The sequence below is a fragment of the Neopsephotus bourkii genome, unplaced genomic scaffold, assembly GCF_033783945.1.
Source record: "Neopsephotus bourkii isolate Nb327-2 ecotype Australia unplaced genomic scaffold, CSIRO-AGI_Nbou_v1 NB_1652, whole genome shotgun sequence".
Taxonomy (NCBI): Eukaryota; Metazoa; Chordata; class Aves; order Psittaciformes; family Psittacidae; genus Neopsephotus; species Neopsephotus bourkii.
This window is the reverse complement of record NW_026902126.1, coordinates 44,245-65,298: the sequence shown is the minus strand read 5'-3', so window position 1 is coordinate 65,298 and position 21,054 is coordinate 44,245. Positions and strand designations below refer to the sequence as shown.

Here is a 21,054-nt window from a genome sequence, read left to right as displayed (position 1 = left end):
CATGCTGGGTGCCCAGGGCCACCCTGTTCAGGAATGCCATGAGTGCCGGGCTTGGCATGATCTGGACAAAGTTTCCTAGGGGATGCAGAGACTCCTGTGGTGGACACTGTTGGATTTGTGGGTGTTTCATGGGCTCCTCCATGGAACCTGCAGCCACGAGTACCCCTCTGGGTGCTGCTCCCATGGGTGCAAAGTGGGGGCTTGGCCACCCCAAGGGCCACCCAACGCACTGGCACCTACCTCCCTTCTGTGACTCGATCTCCTTCTTGGCCTGCTCCAGGATGCTTTTGATGGCATCGTCAGAGCCGGTCTCCGGCGTCCTGATCCGCGGCGTGATGCTACCTGATCAAAGAGGCAGGATAACAGCTTTGTCACCAGCGCTGGTTTACAAGCTCTGCTTGTATGTCAAGAAGTATTTGCTGCTCCTCATGTTCAGTTATTTTTAGGGATGCTGGTTTTAAGACAAATGTCACTCCTGATTAATCACCTGCTGGAGCACGGGAAGACCTGGTAGCCCCAGCTCCCAGCCACCTTGATCTCTCCATCCAAGGGCATGAAGGGTGCTGAGCAGAGACATGGGCACGGGACCATGTCCCACATCCCTGGCACTGCTTGTGCGGGTGAAAGGTTAATGTTTGATTGGATCCAGGGGTAAATCAGAGCCCTCTGGATTGAAACACCAGCATGGACATGGACCTGCAGTGCTCAGTGCCACTGAGGAGACACGAGTGACCAGCCGCCACTGCTGCCACTGTCCCTGGAGCCAGATGTCACCGTTTCATGGCAGTGCCGACACTGCACCGAGGTCCCATAGCATTAACACTTCATTATTCTAACAAAATATTCCCAAACATGTTGATTCATCACCACGGAACAGCCCAATGAATAATTTAATGGCACTTGTCAGAATAAATGAGTAAAGCCCGTCCGGAAATACAACTTCCATAAGGATGGGTTGTTGTTAACTGCTACCATTTGCCAGGGCTCCATCCCACTGGCAGCTGCTTTCATCCCACTCCAAAGCAAATGGGAGACCACTGGGACAATCCCTGAGTGCCACTGGTGACCCTGTGTGTGTGTCCACCCGTCTTGTCATGCCAGGCTGCTGGGTATCCTTGCATGGCATGATGCTGCTGGGGTGAACCGGGATGCATCTGTATGGGATCCCATGGTACCACATGCAGCCTCCCAGTGCAGGACCCCACTGGCCAGGGCCACCCCAACCACTCACCTCTCTGGCGCACCTGGATAGTCCTCAGGGCCAGCACATTCTGCTCGTCGGAGAGGAACTGCTTCATCTTGATGAATGGCTCCTTGCCCTTCACCGTCAGCTTGTGCCAGGGCTTGGGCCGGGCCAGGATCTCGCTGACGGAGCCCTGCGATAACCCCAGCACGTAATGCCCGAACACCCGCTGCCCGATGTTGTGCTTCAGCAGCTGCTCCTTCACCTGGAAGGCGATTTCGGCCGTGTCCAACTGCTCCTCCTCAGCATTGCTGCTGGTGCTGCTCTCGGTTGGCTCTCCCGGCGGGCTGGTGGCCGGCGCGGTGCCACCGGGGTGCGCGGTGCTGCTTTTGGCACTGAAGATGCCGGAGGGGAAAGGTGGCCCCGCACCAGTGTTCTCGCCCTTATAGGAGGGTGGTGGGAGCTGGGGGGCCTTGGGGTCCCCTGAAAGTCGCTCTCCCCCCGGGAAGGGGGACAAGGAGAATGTCCGTGGTCCATCGGGGGCCAAGCCAGGGCCGGGCAGAGGTGGGATGGGAGTGGGGGATGCGGCTTCTTCCGCCGGGGCGTGCTGCGGGGATGGGTACGGCTGCTCCATGCCCAGCGAGTCCTTCCCTGACTCATCTTCGGAATGATCCTCTTCTAGAGATGAATGAGAGAGAGGGAAACAGCCCTGCAGCGGAGCATCTCCTGCCTCAGTTTCCCCAGGTGGCATCCAAACCCTCCCCTGCTGTTGGCTCCGCAGCCAGGGCAGCATCCTGCCTTTCCACCCTCATTCCCAAGGATGCTCCCAGCTGCTGCGGGATGCAGGGACCCTACCAGTGCTGGCCATCAGACTGGGCTTCTCTAGCAGGTACTTCTGGGAGGGGTAGAATGCCTCCTTCCCCAGCAGCAGGGCCTCCTCTGCCTTCGATATGCTCTGCAAGGAGCCAAGCCGAGATGGGAAAGGGCGGCGGAGGCACCGGCGGCAGGGCTGGCATGGGCGCCATAGCCCGGTGAGCGTGCCGGCGCGCGCCGCGGCACTTGCCTGGGGAAGGCTGCAGCTGGCGGAGGCCACCTTCATCGCCTTAAGGATGCTGGGAGGGAGACAAGGGGGTGACTCAGCAGGAATGGCTTCTTGCTGCTGTCAAGCTGTCAGGGATGCTTGCAGAGCGCCATGGATGCCCGCGGCACCCGGCCAGGCAGGGGACAAGCAGGTAGGGTGCTGGGCAAGCCATACCTCAGCTCTGTTTTGATCTCCTCGTAGTCCGCCTGTGCCTGCAGCTTCTCCTCCAGCTTCTGCAGAGCAGAGGGGGGGATTCCTCACACCGGCTCCCATGCACACCCGGCAGGGCCAGACCCACGTACCCCCTCCTTGTGAAGCCCCAAGCCCCCGAGGACGCACCTCAATGGCTTCATTCTTGGCAGCCAGCTGCCCCTCCAGCTCGGCGATCTGGTTGGCAGAGGACTCCTCCAGCTCCTGCAGCGAGCTCTGGAGGTGCTGCACGTCCTTCAGGAGCCGCAGGATCTCCCGGTCCTTGGCAGCCAGCGCTGCCTCCAGCCTCGACCCTGAGCACATGGAATAGTTCACTTTGTCCTGCCGGGAGAGGGGACACCGTCAGCTCCCGGTCACCCAAGGTGGGGACAAGGGCTGCCCTCCCCATTAGACACATCCCCATGGGCAGCGGGCGAGCGCAGCACTCAGTGCTGTGGGTGATGCAGCCCTGGAGAGGGACAGACCCTTTCTAAGCCATTAAAGCCCCCCAGGTACATCTGCTCAGTGCCATGGGGTGCTTGTCCCCCCTTTCCCATAGGAGGCTGGGACTGCAGGTAGGACATGGCCAACGCTACACCCCACAGTGGAAAAATGCCTTGGTCACAGGCACTTTGGGCTTGCTCCCGAATACAGTGGGTATTCCTGAGCATGAAAGGATGCTCCTGAATGCAATAGGTGGCTCCGTAGTGCAGTGGGATGCTCCTGAATGTGCTAGGGCGCTCCTAGCTATGACAGGGTGCTTCCAGGAGTGATGGGATGCTACTGGCTATGACAGATGCTCCCAGACACGATTGGTGCTGCCAGCCATGATGGTGAGGTGCTGCTATCCCTGAGGGATGCTGACAGCTCTGCTGGGGTGCTGCTGTGCCCGAGGGGTGCTCCTGGTTGATTTGGGGGTGCTGCTGTGCCCAAGGGGTGCTCCTGGCTGGTTTTGGGGTGCTGCTGTGCCCGAGGGGTGCCCTCACCCCGGCAGTGCCTGGCGGGGAGCAGCAGGCCAGGCGCAGGGAGCTGTTCACAGCCGCCAGCTGCTCCCGCAAGCTCTCCACTTCCCTCTGCGCCGCCTCCGCTCGCTGCAGGAGAGCACAAAGAGCATCAGGACACGCACCCAAGCTCGTCCCACCCCGCACAGGGCACAGCGGGGCTCCAGGACACGCGTCCCTCCCAAGCATCCTGCTCCCACCACCGTCACCATAAGATCTCTGTGTATTTCCTCTCCCCACATCCTGATCCCCATCCCTGGATGCTGGCCACAGACCATGTCCAGGACACTGTCTTTTTCCAACCAAAAGGCCTTATTTACATGCAAACTGCTCTTTAAGCCTCTTCCATTACCCATGCGCATTTATTTGGACCTACAATTTCAGAATGAAGACAAACTGATGAATAGGAATGGGTAGGACCGGACACCAGCACCAGGGTGCTGTGGGTGTGCTCTAAAACACCCAGGAGAGGCTGGAGGTGACAGACATCAGCTCCAGCAGCCAGAGTGGAACCTGGCAGAAGCCCGAACACACCAGTGACCCTCAACATAGGGCACAGGGGGTCCCACTGGGCTGGGCTGGAGGAGCCACCAGGCAAAGGAAACCAGAGCCTTTGTAGGGCTTCCCAGTCCCAGAGCCTGGGAATCCCTTCTGTTTCCCAGGACAGACAGCAAGGCCACGTGGATGCTTGGGGTGCTATGGTGGGTGCATGCTCTGAGGGGCAAAGCCCATCAGCCCCAGTGTGATGGAAGGGGAGCAGGGTACGTGCCCTGTGTTGGCTGGAAAGTCAGCTCCTGGCTCACCTGGTTGGCTTTCTCCAGGTTTGTCATGATCATGGCTACTTCGTCTGCCCTGTGATGAGAAAGCAAGAGGTGTCAGCCAGCAAGGAGGAACAATCATAGCCCTCCATGGCCGGCTGGGGCTCCTCCAGGTGCCCCAGCATCTTAGATATAGGGAGTCCCCGTGACTTGGGATGCTGGAAGTATCTCAGCTCCTCAAGTCACTTGGCAGCACCATGGGGCTGTCCTGGTGCTGCTGCAGGCAGCTTGGCTCAGCCTCTGGCACACCAACAGCCTCCCCACACAACCAGATACTGCCAGTGACTCACTTGGATGCAGCTTCCTCGTCGTATTTACACCGCAGCTCCAGCAGTTCCGTCTGGGTGGCCTTCAGCGCTGGGAGGAGGAAGAGGAGGGTGAGCCATGGGGTTGGGGCTTGGCCCCCCATGGCCAGCAGCCCCGGCCCCGGCCCCCCTACCTGCGTGGAGCACTTTGATCTTCTCCTCTGCCTCCCCGAGCCGAGCGGCCAAAGTGACCTGTGCTTCCTGCAGCCCCCTATGAGACACGAGCATCAGTGAGCTGCTGATGCCGCAGCCCCCAAGGTACAGAGACCCCCTCGCTGCATCCCCTCCTCTACCCCATCGCTCCGTGGCACCAAGGAAATACCCACCAGAGGATGCCAGGACGCGTTCAAGCCATGTTACCCCCTGATGTTAAGAGTCGCATTGCCCCAGATGTAAAGGAATTCGCTTTGGGCTGAAAATGGTCCCTGCTCCCCATGGCTGAACCCCTTCCGATGGCAGCCCACCCCGCCTGTAATTAATTGGAGGAGGGGGAAGCAATCAGGGAAAAGTTATTCTGCATTATTTATAGCCCGCACTTGCCAGGAACTTATTCGCAGAGATCTGCAATTTAGGGTTTAAAGATTCCTCATTTGTTTCCCGGTGCAGCGTGTTCAGGAATAACAATGAAGGCCCTGAGAAAACCGGGAGCCTCCAAATTAAAAGGCCATTTAATGAAGTTCATCCAACGACCTGGACTTAACCCCTTTGTCTGAGCAAAGCCACGTGCCAGGGAGATGGTGTAAAGGGCTGGCTCGAGGGATCTGCCCTGGCTCTGCCCATGCCTGCCAGTGCCCAAACCCCACATGGGATGGATGGACAGATGGATGCTCAGAGTGCCCACGAATGTGTACCAGGTTTCTATACAGGTTTCTGTCTGCAAAGGAAGGTGCAAAGGGAAGGAGAAGAGGGAAGGACGGACAGACGTCCCCATGCAGGAGCAGGAACCACGTATCCCCGCAGCACCCCAAGATGACCCCATCCCCGGTACTCACGTACTTTTGCTGTTCTGCCTCATTGCTCTGCAGCAGGGTCTCTGTGCACGATGCTTTGCCCTCGATCCCAGGCTGTGGGGACTCGGCCACTGCCGGCGATGTCCCCTCCCTGCGCTCTGCGGGGGGACATGTTTCATACAGCTGCACAGGGGACAGCAGCAGCGGCCACCAGGGACCATGGCACAGGTCCTGGCCCTGAGACCCAACCCATGCCCCAAGGATGCTCAGAGGCCACAGGGTACCCATTTGGGACTGCTGCCATCCTCATCTGAAGGAACGGCCTTGATAGGGGGTACCTTTGGTGCTGATGAGCTCCGGGTGCTTCTTCCAGGGTCGGCTGAGGTCCTTCAGGTGAGAAGGTTCAGGCTCGAGGCGCTGGAGCTGCTGCAGCCGGTCCTCAAGGCTCCGCGCAGCCTCCAACACAGGAGCGGGATCTGCGGGACACGGGATGCGGTGGTGAGCAGAAGGGATGCCCACCACAAGCCCTCTCCCACCTCCCTGTGGACCCGATGCCCACCCTCCTCACCACCCCAATTGCACTCATAACCAAAGCGGGTGTCCTCCTCACCCTGAGGAACCCCTCAGGGTACCAAGTGCCACAGGCACACCCCTCAGTCCTGCGCTTTCCATCGCCATCCCCAGTGGACTGGCAAGGCTATGAGGGAGCATCACCTCCGTGAGCGAGCCGGTGGTACCCACAGCACCAGTGGCCCCAGTGCCACCAGTGCTGGCCCGTTTGGGCACAGACAATGGCGGTTTGTGCCGAGGTAAGCAGGTGCATTCAGAGCCGTCCGTCTTCCCTCTGTCAGCATTACACCATCATTAGCTAGTGTCTGCTCAGCAGGGTGTGCCATTATGTCTCCCAGGGCTGATGTAATTATACATTGACATAATTAACCCAGCAAGCCCATTAAGCAGGCCAGCTAAAAATTCATCTATAATTATTTGTTGTGTGCATGCTAATGAGTCCATCTGCACTGCCATTGTACAACATGAACAAATTAATTTACAAGTCTGGATTTTTTAATAAGTTCAAGAAAATGCCTCCTATTGAGCCAGGTTAATATAGGTTTGGTGGGGTGGGTTTTTTTCTCCTTCTTAGAAGAGGAAAGAAAATGGATTTGAATTCTCCAGGGTCAAAAAGTTAGACAAACAGGGAAGTGGGACGGAGCCGGGCGCGCTACTGTACATCAGGGATGCATGGCAGGCATCCAAGGGTGAAAAATAATAATGGTGATGGAAAAGAAATCAAACAACTGCTTGGAATGGGACACAGAACAGCCCTTCTACTGCCCTCCCCTCCAACAGCATCATGACCATGGGGTGCAGGGTCCTACTGCAACACCCACCACGTGGCTACCCTGCAGGACCAGTGAGTATCAGAGCCCATGTGCTAATGCTAAAAGCCCCTGGAGCATCCTTCTCCATAGGGAATGTTCTCCCTTCTTTCTGCTGGATGTCACAGAGGCTCCATGGATGGGCTGGGATAAAAGGTTTGTGCCCGGATCCTGGCCATGGGGATGCATCCAGAGCGGGTACTGAGCCAGGACACTGCTGGCTTTGGCACTGAAACAAGGACTCAGGTCCAGCTGGGACCTTCCCGGGCTGCTCCTGGCATCCTTTGGCTCAGTATCCTACAGGTTGGTTCCCCATCCTAGGACGCAGGAGTGAACCATCAGAGGGTCATGGTGATGCAGCACAGCCCCAAACCAGACCGGATGCTCTCACAGCCATTAATAACATCCATAAGTACATGAGATAAGATAACGATATGGTTGATTAAACCCAGCGCTCCAGGGCGCCAGCTCACAGGGGTCAGGGGTCCCCCTGCACTCCCCCACCCCTGGGGCATTGACAGGATGCTCCATGGCAGCCTCTGAGGTCTCCACAGGGATAAACACCAGAGCAGGCCCTGTCCAATCCGCACCAGCAGCTCTTCTCACCTCCGTGATGAGAAAGAAGGTGGGAGGGACTGGCCTAGGTGATAAAGCCTCCAGGGATTTTCCTCGGGTCAGCATTTTCACTATGGTGAGCAGCAGCCCCACTGCTGAAATACAACCAGGGCAATCCCCCAGTGCGCTGTTTCCCATTTGGAGCCAAAATCCCAGGATGAAGTGGTTGGGAGCAGAGCTTTTAGAAGGGAAAATAGCAAGCAGCGCTTCAGCTCCACTTCCTATACCAGCTGGGGCAGCACTCATGCAAAACACCCGGATGGATTAATTCCATCATGCTATTACCACGCTGCCCATCCCGTGGGAAAGTTCTGTCCTTGTCTATGGGGCCACCACTGAGGAGCTACTGGGACCAGGCACCAAGCTCATGCCATGCCTGCACCCTGCTCATGCTGCTGGTGGGCAAACCAGCTCTCCAACCTTCCTATTGCAGGGCTGGAGAGAGAATATACCCCAAACCAAGCACATCATCTGCTCACACGGAGGTACATGGTTGCCATCACTCTCTGAGCCACAGGAGGGCTCAGAACACTGCCTATGACACAGGGGATAGTCCCTTCCTCCGTGGGTCATGGCCCTGAGCTGTGATGGGTGACACAAGAGAGGCTTATGCCAAAACAGGACCTTGGAGTTCCCCATGCTCCAGCACTGCATCCACCTGCAGCAGCTCCCACACATTCAGGAGCTGCATCATTGCCCACCCGACAGCACAGCCAGCGAAGCAGAATCTGCTTATCTATCACTCGCCCACTGTATATATACATATCTGTGTATTTATATACATGTAACTATATATATTGTGCTTCATTATAAGTGCTGCCACTAGCTGGCGTTATTGGCTGTCCTTTAGTGGCACCAGCACTGCTGCAGCAGGGACAGGGCGGTGGGCAGGGGACCTTCCTGGTGTCTCCAGCCCTGGCACCAGGGCCAGGGCCTTTCCCTGTGCTGGAGGGGGGTCTAAGCCACCAGCAGAACCCCCCCGGACACCCCCACAGCAGGCACTGGAGCTGCTCAAGGCACTGTGTGATGGTGGGATGGGGCAGGAGGCGCCCTGGGTGCTCATCACCTTCTCCTGAGCATGCACAGCTCCAGGGAGCACCCGTGTCCCTGTGCCAGGGCCTGGCTGCTTGATCCAGCTTTCAGGGGAGGTCTCTGTGCTGTGGGGCTGAAGGGTGACATTTGGTCCATGACGATACCCAGCCCCAAGAGGAGCAGAACGCACCCATGGTGCACCCCTGTGCATGCACAGCGCATCCGTGGTACCTCCACAGCACATCCCCAGTGCCATCACCTCTGCCCCGGGGCAGCACCTCGTGCGCCACCCCATCCCAACCTGCTCAAACACATCCACTGGTGCCCTACGCATCCCTCCACGAGGCAAAGCCAGCCTTAAATCAAATCATCCCCAACAACAATGACATTAATTATGCTTTTAACACATTTTACTGCTTCCCCCCCTTCCCTTCACGCCACATCTGTGTGAACAATATCCAAAAGATTTACGGTTTTCTCCCGTAATTACAGACACACAGCCAGCTCACTTATCAAAATACTTGCTGAGCAATCAGGCTCCGTTACAGTCTCTGCCAGAGATTTGTGTTGACAGCAGCCATTCAAAGCAAAAAATGTCGAATCAGGACTTATGTGGCGCTTGTAAAGTATTCCACAAAGAGTTCGCCTGTCGAGAGACACACGGACATGTAACAGACGGGGACAGAAGGATTTGGGGAGCAGAAGGGAAGAGGGGAGCAAAAGATGGATGGAGAGAGAGGAGGAAGAGGGGGGCAGAGACCAGAAGGGAGCAGTTCTGAGGTGCGAATGTGTGTGCATCCATGTGCATGCGTGTGCAAGCAGGAGGGGCATGGTGTGTGAGCGCGGGGAGGTGGGGAGGGAAGATAACTGGGTTCTGGAAACGGAGCTGACATTTGGTTCTTGTAGCACAGGAGAAAATTTAATGAGGACAAAAATATGTCTCCCTAATTCCCCTAAGAAATCATTAAAACATTTTGTTATTCCTAAATGTCTGGAAAATGAATTAGTGGCCCTGCAGGAGCCCTTTTGAGCATCTTCAGCCGTTTGCAGCTCTCCATCCTCACCATGCTGAGGGATGCTCCATGCCCTGAGCAGCTAAACCCTGGCTCAGAGCACAGCAGAGCCCATGGCGTGGAGTGGGGAGCAATATGCCAACACAAGCCTCAGGGCTGCCCTGTGCCTCAGTTTCCCCCTCCCAAGGCTTTGAGCACGGTGGTGATACAGGGGAAGCCATCCCCGAGGCACAGCCGGTGCCGGGAGCCGTGCTGCGAGCCGGCGCTCGGCCGTTTCGGTTAACTTACCGTCAAAAAGACAACTGGGGATAGCCGCAGTGTTATTACAAGGGCTGAGCAAATGTATTCCTTTCCTAATGTCAAGATGCATTTGGCTCAGGGGCTGAAACACAGCGATGGCAAAAGCTGTTTCCACTCCTCTCTTCGGCTGGTATCTCCAGAGCACCATGCGCGAGCCGAGGTCGGTGACACCAGCCGCAGCGGGACGGGGACGGCCGGTCCTCGCTGGCTCCTCTCGGCACGCAACGCGCTAGGCAGCCAGGTCACCACCGTGTTGCTTACCTGGAGCTTCGATTAAGTGCTTGTAAACGCTCAGGAAAGCCGTCTCAGCCTCCTTGCTTCTCTTACTAAGTGCAATCACCTGCAGGGAGACGGGAAACGGGGGTCAGAGATGGGCTCGGAGGAGGGAACTGGCTCTGATGGACTGGTGCGACCCATGATGGGCACATGGGTCCCACCAAGCATCCACCCCATGCCCTGCACGGCCGCTCACTGCCTTTGGCTAAACTCCTTGCACCACGGCCACGTCACATTGCCCTAAATCATTGATGTGCTCTGAGTAAATGAAAATTATAATTTAATGTTGGTGCTTCAATAAGAAATAAAGCAGCTCGCCTGCTGTTGGGTTCACCACACAGCCCTCCCCAGCCACACTCTCAGTGTGATGCTGGGCCAGGAGTGATGCTCGCACCAGCACTGGGACATCTCATGTCCCTATCCCCCTTTGGCTGCGGGTGATGCTCGCGCCGGGTGGGTAGTGGGGAGCCGGTGTTCTGCATCGCTAATAACAGAGCAACATCTCAATCTGCTGCACGCTCCATCCAACATTTATGAGCATGAATCATTTACACACCTTAATTTTTCAAGGCGTGACAACACCTCGGGGTGGGAGCTGCTGCCCCCCAGGCTCTGGCACACTCCGTTGTGGAATGGGGCACCGGTGGGACACACAGACCTCTGTGTCCCTGCTGCCTCAGGTGCAGGAGCTGGGGATGGAGGTGACCCATTCCCAGCTGGAAAATGCAGGCTAAGACAATGACAGGCTAAGGAAATAGAGGCTGTTCAGCCTGCAGAAAGAAGGCTGTGTAGAGACCTTACAGCAGCCTTACTGTATCTGAAGGGGGGCTACAAGAGTGCTAGAGAGTGACTCTTCATCAGGGACTGTAGCAATAGGACAAAGGGTGATGGGTTCAAACTTAAACAGGGGAGATTTAGGGTAGATATAAGAAAGAAATTATTTACTGTGAGGGTGCTGAGGCGCTGGCACAGGGTGCCCAGAGAAGCTGTGGCTGCCCCATCCCTGGCAGTGCTCAAGGCCAGGTTGGACACAGGGCTTTGGAGCAAGCTGCTCTAGTGGAAGGTGTCCCTGCCCGTGACAGGGGTTGGAACTGGATGAGCTTTAAGGTCCCTTCCAACCCAAACCAGTCTATGACTCCATGCCCAGTTTGATCCAAACTGGGCACCCACACCATCCAGTGATGGAGGGTGAGTTGCCCACCAGCATTCGGTGCTGGCAGATGCACTATGGATGAGTCAATCAAAATACATTTAAGCCACCAATGGACTAATCATCAAACAAAGCCCAAACTTCACGCCTCCTGCACCGGAGCATCTTTTCCCTCCAGCCAGAGCTCGCCATTGCTTGTCATTCAAACCCAAAGCAAACCACTCATTTGTAATCCAACAGCCACCTGAGCAAACCGCCTTCTCCTTCCAAGCTCGCAGGCACTGGAGCACAAAGATCATTTTTCTATTGTTAAAATTGTATAAGCTGGGCTTTTTATAGCGTCTCGTACACAAACCTACTTTCTCAGCACCACGTTTCCAGCACAGGAGGAATTTGGGGGCTTTTCTTCAGTGTTCTGCAAAAAAAAGCCCTTGGCTTCAGGGTGCTTTAAAATAATAATAATGAAGTGGGGAATAGGGGGGGCAGAAAGCAGCCAGAGAGAGGCCCTGCCTGTGCATTGCAGCAGGACAGCATTGTGCCTGCTGAACACACCAGCAGCACGTGGTGGTGGGGTGGCACATGGAGCTTTGCCAGGGTGTCCGTAAGGATGCAGGGACACAGCGGTGCTGGGGTGCTCCACGGCATCAGTGCTGTGTGATCATCCCCGCTTCCCGCATCCTTGGGACGTTGAATGGGAGAGGAGGAGGACCTCCTGGCACTTGCAAGGGGTTGAGCAGCCACTCAGCCCATCTTCCCCCACATGAACTATACCATCAACATCCTAACTGGAGCCCCAGGACCCATAGTTTGCTGGTGGGGAGGCTTTTGGGGCCATTCCATCAGGCAAGGCATCTGGGGCCCAATAAATGTCAAGGTAATGTTTTAAATATGGATAGAAATAAATAGATATTTAAATTTTTCAGCGACCTTTTCCGGATGGGGATAATTCACCAACATGCCAGGGAAGATTCCAAGTCTTACACAGGGACACCTCACCCTGAAACCACTGCTGTTTCTCACGTAGAGCTGAACAAACACGCAGAAAAAGCCCACATCAGCCCTAAAATCAGGGGTTTGTAATAAAACCCCTCAAATCCTTCCTTCCTTGGGGACCAAACCCTATCCAAGAGGGCAATATCACCAGCATCCTGCTGAAAAGAGGAGAAAATGGCTAAAACCAGGACAGCTGAACATCGCCACAAGCACGGTGGGGTCAGGACGGCATCATCCCTACTCCCATCATCGCCACGATGCCCATCAGCAATGGCAAAACCACCACAACCACTCTCTCCCTCTGCCTGCGAAGCCCCCAGCGAGCTCTGCCTCCGCATTATGTATCCATGTGCTATTAATTCCTATTTTCTCCCCCCTTCCACCTCCCTCCGCAGCATTCCCGGGCTCAAGGTGAGGCACGGCAGCGGCGCGGGATCGCCGCCGTGTGATAAATTACATTTACGCACTGGGTCCTTTTCATGGCTGGTGACTTTCCAGCAAAGCAATTATCACTGTGGAATGCGTAATAGCCTAATTAATTACTATTGTCAGGCTGGCCTCTGTGCCATGATTATACCTTCCGAAGCCAACTTTTTAAACATTTGGAAGCAGCAATGTTCCTATAATTGAGTGACAAAGTGGTAAAACTCCCCCGGCGCAGGCGGTTCTCCTCCCGGCACGGCGGTGAGCACCCACCGTCTGAGCAGCTCCTCTCCAAAGGCGCGGGATTTGCATTGCACCGGCGGTGAGTTTATTCTTATATCCATGAGATCAAGTGCAGGATAAGTAGTGGGTTATTTCCATCTAAATACTGGTGGCAGTAAACCACAAATGAGCTCTTTTTTCAGTGGAGAGGAACAGCTGTCGGGGGAGAAAGCGGCAGCAGAGACCCCAAATGCTGAAGAAAACTGATGAAAAAATTCATTCAAGGCTTTTTGCTATTTTTCCTTGCTTTTTTCTTTTTCCCTTTTTTTTTATTTTTTTTTTTTGCTGATGTGTAAAGAAGTTGGGGAGAAACGGGAGGGATGCGGAGGGGCGAGGGGGGAGAGCCAGTCCCAGGGGAAAGATCTGGGTTCTCTGCTTCCCACCTCATCCTTTGCTGCCCTCCCAATATCCCGCATCTGACTGACCCCTTAAACCCATCACGTGTGCACATCACAAATACAGAGACCCACTGCATGTGGACGAGCTTGTCGCAGCCATGCACAGATCCATTGCACACCACAAACCCCTTGCAGGTACCCACAAACCCGTCACACACATGTGAACCTACCATACAAACCCATCATACACACATTGTGCACCCACACAAACCCATGGTGAACACACACAAGTGCCCATTGAACACGTGCACACACCCAGTGCACATGGACACGGACTGATCACACACACACACGGACCCATCACGCACCCACAAACCCATTACACAAGCCCATCACGCACTCACATAGACCCATCACATACCCACACATACCTGCATCGCACACCCAGAGACCTCTTGCACACACACCCAAACCCATTGCGCACCCACAAACTCATTGTGCACCCAAGAACTCCTTGCACTCCCATAACACCCATCACACATGCACAAACCCATCACACACACCCCTGTTGCACAGCCATAGACACATCACACACCCAAGCCCATCACACACAGACTCATTGCACATATACATAGACACGTTGCACACCCATAGACCCATTGCACACCTACACAGACCTGTTGCATTCCCAGAGAACCTTTGCAAACCTACACAGACTCATTGCATACCCATAGATCCATTGCACACACACAGACCAATTGCATACCCATAGACCCACTGCATACCCATAGACCCATTGCACACACACAGACCCATTGCACACAACAGTCCTATCACACATCCCTCTCACATCTACCCTGCCTCCTGCCTCACCCCCATGCCCATCCCTCCAAAGGCAGAAGCAGCTCACAACGTTCTCACAAGGCCAAAAAGCAATTCGTGTCAAAAAAGATCAATAATATAAAAATAAAGCCTGAGAATTCTAGTTAAAGGGAACACCACAGAAATATGTTGTTCACGTTCCTGATTCACAGATTAAAAAAAAAAAAGGGGGGGGAAAGAATCAATAGAAGTTCTTCAGATGATGTTATTTCTAATGAGAAATATACCGAGACTGCTGCAAATAACTGCTTAACGGAGGAAAAAAATGCATAAATAATTTACTTTATAAAGCAAAGGATCCCGAATGCAGGAAAATCACTGCTGGGTCTTAATTTTGTTGTAATACTCCCTGACAAGTCCAATGATGCTTTGGCAAAGTTCTTGAGGCAGATGATGCTCAGCTCATTAGGTTAGTTTTCCCCCACCTTTTCCTGCAGCATCCCAGCCTGGCTGGCTCCAGGAGGAGGTACCGGAGCTCTCCTATTCCCATGCACTGCAGGATTCCTTGGGCTGAGCCCTCAGCTCAGCGCTGGCCCTGCCAGCCTGCTGCCGGGCAGGAGCATCCTCCTGCCTCCTCCCAACACCATCCCCAGGTGAGCTGCAGCCTCCAGTCACACAGCAAGAAAGGAAAATATTTCAAGCTTATTTTACCATCCCCATCATCACAATTTAGTACCTTTTTTCACTGCTTTAGTTGAGGTTTTTTTCTTCAATTTTTTTTCCCTTTATTTTTCCTTCATTTATTTTTTTCTGTGCATTTGCTGACAGTTGGCAACTCCAAACCATCTGCTACCGACGCACACACTGAAACGAAAGGCTTCAGCATCGAACCCATCACGGCTCAAAGGAACAGGCTCTTCTCTGACCATCAGCATGAGAAGGTGCCACCCAAATGGGCTCACTCCCAGATTTTCTGCAAGCCCACAACATCCTTTTCCTGCAAGAATACACAGAATTCCCTATGTGGCTGGTGGCAGCAATCCAGGAGATGGGCAGGGATGAGCAGGGCTCAGCATCGCTGGCACAGACGAAGCAGGGTGATGATGGGCTCCCAACTGGTCCCTGGGTTCAGGATGGAGCCGGGATGCGGGCGCACCCGGAGCATCGCAAAGTTTCACCTCCCATTTAGCAGAACAAAACTTTTAATTTAGATGTTTTCATCTATCTATCAGAGTAAAAGGAAAAAAAAAAGTTTAAAATAATGACTGTAATAAATGAAGGTAATTAATTGTAGTTTGTTCCTTTACTGTCTAGTCAGCTTAATTTTACCTTTTCATCTAATAATGAGAAAATAATTTTTGTGCTCTGAGGGTTAATGATATGTAACTGCAAGAGCTGCTAATTGCATGTTGCAAACTATTCATCAAAATCCCCATCTGCGCTACTTGATTATGTTTGCTAAATTATTGCTTTGAATTATCTTTCATAAAGCAACTTTTGTAATTAGCAGGGCTTTCGCTTTGCTCTTTTCTCCGTCGCAAGGATATTCAAACTTTGTCCGTCTCAAGCTGTTGCCATTAAACTGCCGTCACGGGCGGCTTTTGGGGAGAGAAAGAAACTGCCCTTTCGCTAATCAGAGTGGGGAATAAAAGCTGGGTTTATTCCCTGCAGTCACAATTTATCCTCCTGGCCCTGCTTCTCCTTCCTTGAGGAGAAAAATATATATGGGAAGGATGCAGGAGCCTAAATGTATATGAGATGCATTGGGGAATGGCAGAGAGAAATGGCCTCAACAGCCCATATGCCCCCACCTGGGTTAATATTTCAAGATGCTATTTTTCCCCTTCCCATTTACAAGCAGGAGCGGAGGGGGAGTGCTCGCCATCCGTCACCAGGCTTCCACGGGCTCCTTCCCGTGATGCAGGTGATGTAGAGCTCTGCTCTCCCTGTTAATATTCATGGGGAGCGGTGGGAAGCGAGGTTTGTGGGGAAAAATGTACTGGAGTGTGTTAAAAATGTGAGGAAGGGGGAAGGAAGAGGGGAAAGAGGGAAAAAATGGCATAAAAGGGGGGGAAGAGAGGGAGAAGAGAGTGAAACGGGGAAGGAGGGAGAGGGGGGGAAAGGGGAAAAAAGAGGGAAAACAAAGGGAAAAAGAAAGGAGAAGGGAGGGAAGAGGAGGAAAAGGGGCAAAAAGCGGGAGGAGAAGGGGGGAAAGAAAGGGGAAAAGAGGGAAAGGAAGGGAAAAATATTTTCAAAGAGAAAAAGAGAAAGGAAAAAGGAAGAAAAAAATTTAAAAAAAGAGAGAAAAAAGAGGGTAAAAATAAAGAAGGAAAAAAAAGAGGGGAAAAAATGGGGAAAGAAGGGTGGAAAAAAAAGCCCCAGGCCCCAGCAAGCCTCATCCCAGGAGAAGCAGCATCGCTCTGGTGTCCATCCCACACTGAAGCAGCACAGAAACCCAATGTCAGGGGCGCAGAATCCACCTTTTGGGATAAAATCCCCCAAAACCTCCCATGAAAAAGATACCCCGGGGTGGTGGGAAGGTGGCAGAGCCTGGGAAGCGGCTGCTGTCAGATGGGAATTGCATCCTGCTCTCCTTTACACCCCCATAAATCCAGAGCCACTTGGGTGGAGGGGCTGGGGCTTCCCAAAGGACATAGCTCAATCCTCGCAGCGGATCTAATGAGGACTATTGGAAAAAATGCAGTATTTAAAAGACTGGAAATGTATTCCTATTGTTATCACTCTCTTTTATGTGTTTATGCATGGTGCATCGGAATGAATCAATACTGGATTGCCCTATAAATAAATGAGCGTATCAGTAAACCCAGTAATAAAATGAAGTGATGAAAAATATGGAAATCAGTCGCATTTGTGTAAATCCACTTATTGTTTACTTTAATATTTTCTTATGCAGTTCCGTGGCTCCAAAGAGACAGATTTAAACCCAGGTAATGCTCAGCAGATGACAGATCCTAATGTGTCGCTGCTGGCAAGCTCCGAGTACCGGCAGCTCTCCAGGGGTTTCCATCGAAGCACATTAGAGGAGCAAAGAAAGCAGCCCCCAAAGAGAGAGCATTAAAAAGACAGGGAGAAGAAGACGCATCCTGAAGTGCAATGCATCTCACCAGCATCGGGGACCAAAGAAAGCCAAGGTACCCGCACAGCTGCCATGGATGTGATAGGGGTACAGGGCTGATCAGGATGGAGGAATAGGTGCCTCCTGCAGCAAGGTGGTGGGTTGGGACCATGTTGTCTCACCCCAATGCTCAGCTGCTCCTCAGGTCACCCATTGCAACCTCATCTGGTGCATCCTGACCATGCTGTGGTACCTCCTGGTCATATCATGGCATTTCCTGGCCACACTGCAGCACCTCCCAGTCACACCACAGCACCTTCAGGTCACGTTGTAGCACCTCCTGGCCACACCATGGCACCTCCTGATCGCATCACGGCATCTCCAAGCCACACCACAGCATCTCCTGGCCACATCATGGCACTTCCCAGTCACCTCCTGGCAGTGACGACTCCATCCCCTGCCTGGGACCTCTCAAGGCAGCACCTCCATCCCTTCAGGGGGGATCAAGGAGCTCAGCAGCATCAGGACCTGCCAATAACCATGCCAATAACCGTGCCCATGCGTGGCACAAGAACCACCCGTTACCATCCAGGGACACAAAGCAGACAGATTTTATGGGCTGCAGAAACCCCTCAAGGGTTGGGGACAGTGACCCTGTGCCTTGGCCACACAAACCCAAGTCCAGTCTGACACTCCCAGCACTCTCCCCTTCCCATTTCAATCCCCCCCAAGAACCATCAGTGTGGGAACAGGCTGGGACCACGGGTGGGATGATGGGGAGAGAGGGCAGGTCCTGCCTATCTCTCCTTTGAGCATCCCCTCACAGGCTGCCAGTTTTCCTCCCACCCAGGCAGGCAGAAACCACCCCTCCCCACACAGCCTCCGAGGAGCTATTTTAGAGTTGCTCTTTTTATTTTTCTCATCTTTTTTTTCCCCTATTTCTTCAAAAACAACACATCTCCCCCCATCTGGGCTGCGAGCTGGGTGCCAGCATCGCGGCGCCGAGTGCTCAACGCTTGCTTTTTATAAACGCCTCCAACCCCAACGTTTCCCCCTGCATTGCCACGATGCATCCAGGAGGATGCTGCATGCTGGTGGATGCTGCATCCCCTCACCCCATCCACAGCCGCTATGAGACGCAGCAAGAGCCATAAATCCCCATACCCCAAATTTAGGGGCTGAGATTTGTCTTTGTGGCTAATCAGCTTCCATTCTTGTTAGCCTCTTACATCTATGGCTCCCAAAAACCTAGTTGCCAGGGAGGGAAATCACCACCCTGCTGAGTTAATTCTCCAACAGCAAATCTCCTGTACCTCAGGTACATTCCTCCTAAATTCCTGGCTGACTTAAATTAAATGTTTATGAGACCGTGTGCTTTCCCCCACCACGCTGCCAGCACCAAAGCAACAGAATTAAGCTCCTTCTGGAACAAAACCAAACCAAAAGCATAGGGGGAAAAAAGAGGGGAAATGGTAAAATAAAGATGGTTTGGGAAGGCTGGGGTTTAAGACTGCAGGAATCTAATTCCCCGGGTCTGGTTTTGCTCTGTGTGGCGCGTTGGCCCTATCGACGAGGGGGTTTATATGAATAATGGAAGGAACTCTGTATTCCCTGCGAAAGAAAAGGCAAGCCGAGAGGGGTGTTGAGATTATCAGGAGCTTGCTAATCAATATTCCCAGCCCCAGCCTCCTCCTTGCTTCTCCAAAAGGAGCAGTGCCATAAGCTCATCAGTAACTGTAAAAAAAACATCGCACTCCGAGTGTCAAAATAGTCAAGCACAGCATATTGTATTGCCAGATTTCCCTCCCGGTCCACCCCGGTGCCAGATTACATCCATCAGCGGGGAGGGAAGCCGTCCAACGCTGACTTACTTACGCTTAAGTGTTCATAAATAAGGATTTTAAGATAGAGATGGCTTTTTAATTTTGGTGGAATGTGATAGGAAAAATAAAGAATTGATAAAAATGATGGTGTTGATGCGATGGGACACGACCTCTCCGGTGCTTCCCGGTAAATCCTGCAGCCTGGACGTGCTGGGGGATGCCCCGGTTCCTATCTGGTTTGTATCACGGTGAAAACAGCCGGAAAGAATTGATGCTGGCACCATAAACCATGGCAAAGCCTTTGTCTGATGGGGAGATACGGCACGAGAACGTGTCCCCGCCAGGAAAACCTCATTAGACAGACTCTAATTACTGCCTGGGAAGTGGGAAGAGACAGAAACCATCAGACCTGAGGTGGGGGGAGGCTATTAATTGCTTTTGGATAAATTGGGAATGAGCTGCTGGTGGCAGAGGTCAGGAAGTGTCTGTGTGGGGCTCAAGATACGGCCACTGGCGACGCACATCCCATCCCCAACTTGCCTGCCCCACGCATCCCTGTCCAGTTCCCAAAATAGGCAGTTTTGGGGCAAACTGGGTTTGCAATGGAGGAAGCCACCACCACCAGGAGCAGCAGCAGATGCAGGACTGGTAGTTTGCTCCATTCTCACGTCCCACCAAAACCTCAAGACCATGACCCCCTCTCTCAGTATGGAGCCAGCCTTGCGCCCCAGATTTAAGCCATGACCGCCTGAATCATAGAGGACCAGCTCCTTCCTCCCCGGCATCACCAAAACCCCACCCGGTGGGACATAGGGCAGGAGGAGACACTGTGTAGGGCAGCCACCACCATGCTAGATGGACTGTGGGGCAGGTGGGATGACCCCAGCCATCCATCACCCCCTAATGCCTCATGTAGATCCGTGATGCTAAGGATGTATGGAGCCAATTACCAGGGGTCAGTGGTGGTGTAAAGTTCCGAGGAGGAAGCTCCTGGTCTCAGATGAATTTGTGTAGATTGCAAGTTTACTGCCTTTTATTGGACAATATAAATATTTCACTGTTATATAAAAAAATATTGGCGAGAAAGCAGCTAAACCCGGGTCCTGTGTGTATACAGAGAAGCAGGGAGTGAAAAACGACCATCAGCATCTTTTTAATGGCCTCCAGTGCAGTACAGGAGCACGGGTGAAAGGGGTTTGATGACTGCAGTGGCACAGTGAGACCCACATCCCGGACACAGTGGGGCTATGCTGGGAATGGGAGTGATGCCGGTGGTACAGTCAGTGGTTGTGTCCTGATCCAGTCATGATGGAGAGCAACACGTGGGACACAGAAGTAACCTTGGAGGCTGAGCACCATTCCCAAGAAGCCCTAAGCTCAGAGCTGAGCCTGCGCCCACCCCAGAAGATGCCCAGGAACGGCCTCACCATTCCCAAATGCATTTTCCTAGCAGTTTCCCCCAGTTTGTCCTTCTGGGATCATATCCCTCCTCATCTGCAGACCCCTGTGCCAGCACAGGACATCCTTATTTCACACCCACCAATACATCAACCCTTTCCCTGTGACAATAAAGCAGGAGAAAAGCAAAAATAAAAGCCTATAGGAATCGATTCCTCTTTCTCTCTCTCTCTCCCTATATTTTATTAAAAACTTTAGCATCAATATTAATGTTTAAACCCTCACCAAGCTGAGTTTAATTACCTGTAAACTGCATCCACAGCTACATGGACTCTGTTCCTCGCTGCAGTAAATACAGCTGAGGAGGAGCAGTGCCAACAGCCCCGAGGATCACCTTCCCATCCCTGCAGGAGTGACTGCATCCAGCCCCCCATCCCACAGCAGCATTGCCAGCCACATGGGGAGACGATGCTGGGTGATGGAGCAAGAGCCACGACCAAGTGTGGGATAGAGCTGAAAGAGGAAGGGGGAGGTGAGAAAAGGGAAAAGATGGGATCCTGGGAAGAAAATTATATGTAAATATAAAATATCCGGGGCTTTTGAGCCC

General features: G+C 53.3%; 1 protein-coding gene across 15 annotated transcripts in view; it reads right to left on the bottom strand.

Annotated features, from left to right (window-relative positions):
• CUX2 (cut like homeobox 2) overlaps positions 1-21,054 on the bottom strand; it is a 63,709-nt gene that overhangs the window by 7,006 nt on the left and 35,649 nt on the right. For 4 of the 15 annotated variants that reach the window (XM_061374751.1, XM_061374752.1, XM_061374746.1 and 1 more), the window contains exons 2-13: positions 10,128-10,206; positions 5,866-6,003; positions 5,574-5,685; positions 4,712-4,788; positions 4,563-4,629; positions 4,258-4,306; positions 3,440-3,544; positions 2,604-2,795; positions 2,439-2,497; positions 2,039-2,295; positions 1,232-1,861; positions 241-342 (exon numbers count right to left, since the gene is read on the bottom strand). In XM_061374751.1, the coding sequence (XP_061230735.1) occupies positions 241-342; positions 1,232-1,861; positions 2,039-2,295; positions 2,439-2,497; positions 2,604-2,795; positions 3,440-3,544; positions 4,258-4,306; positions 4,563-4,629; positions 4,712-4,788; positions 5,574-5,685; positions 5,866-6,003; positions 10,128-10,206 (1,867 nt within the window). Of the gene's footprint in view, positions 1-240; positions 343-1,231; positions 1,862-2,038; positions 2,296-2,438; positions 2,498-2,603; positions 2,796-3,439; positions 3,545-4,257; positions 4,307-4,562; positions 4,630-4,711; positions 4,789-5,569; positions 5,686-5,865; positions 7,372-9,854; positions 10,207-18,539; positions 18,650-21,054 lie in introns of those variants that run through there. The other 11 variants (XM_061374755.1, XM_061374756.1, XM_061374757.1 and 8 more) reach the window with 6 other exon arrangements.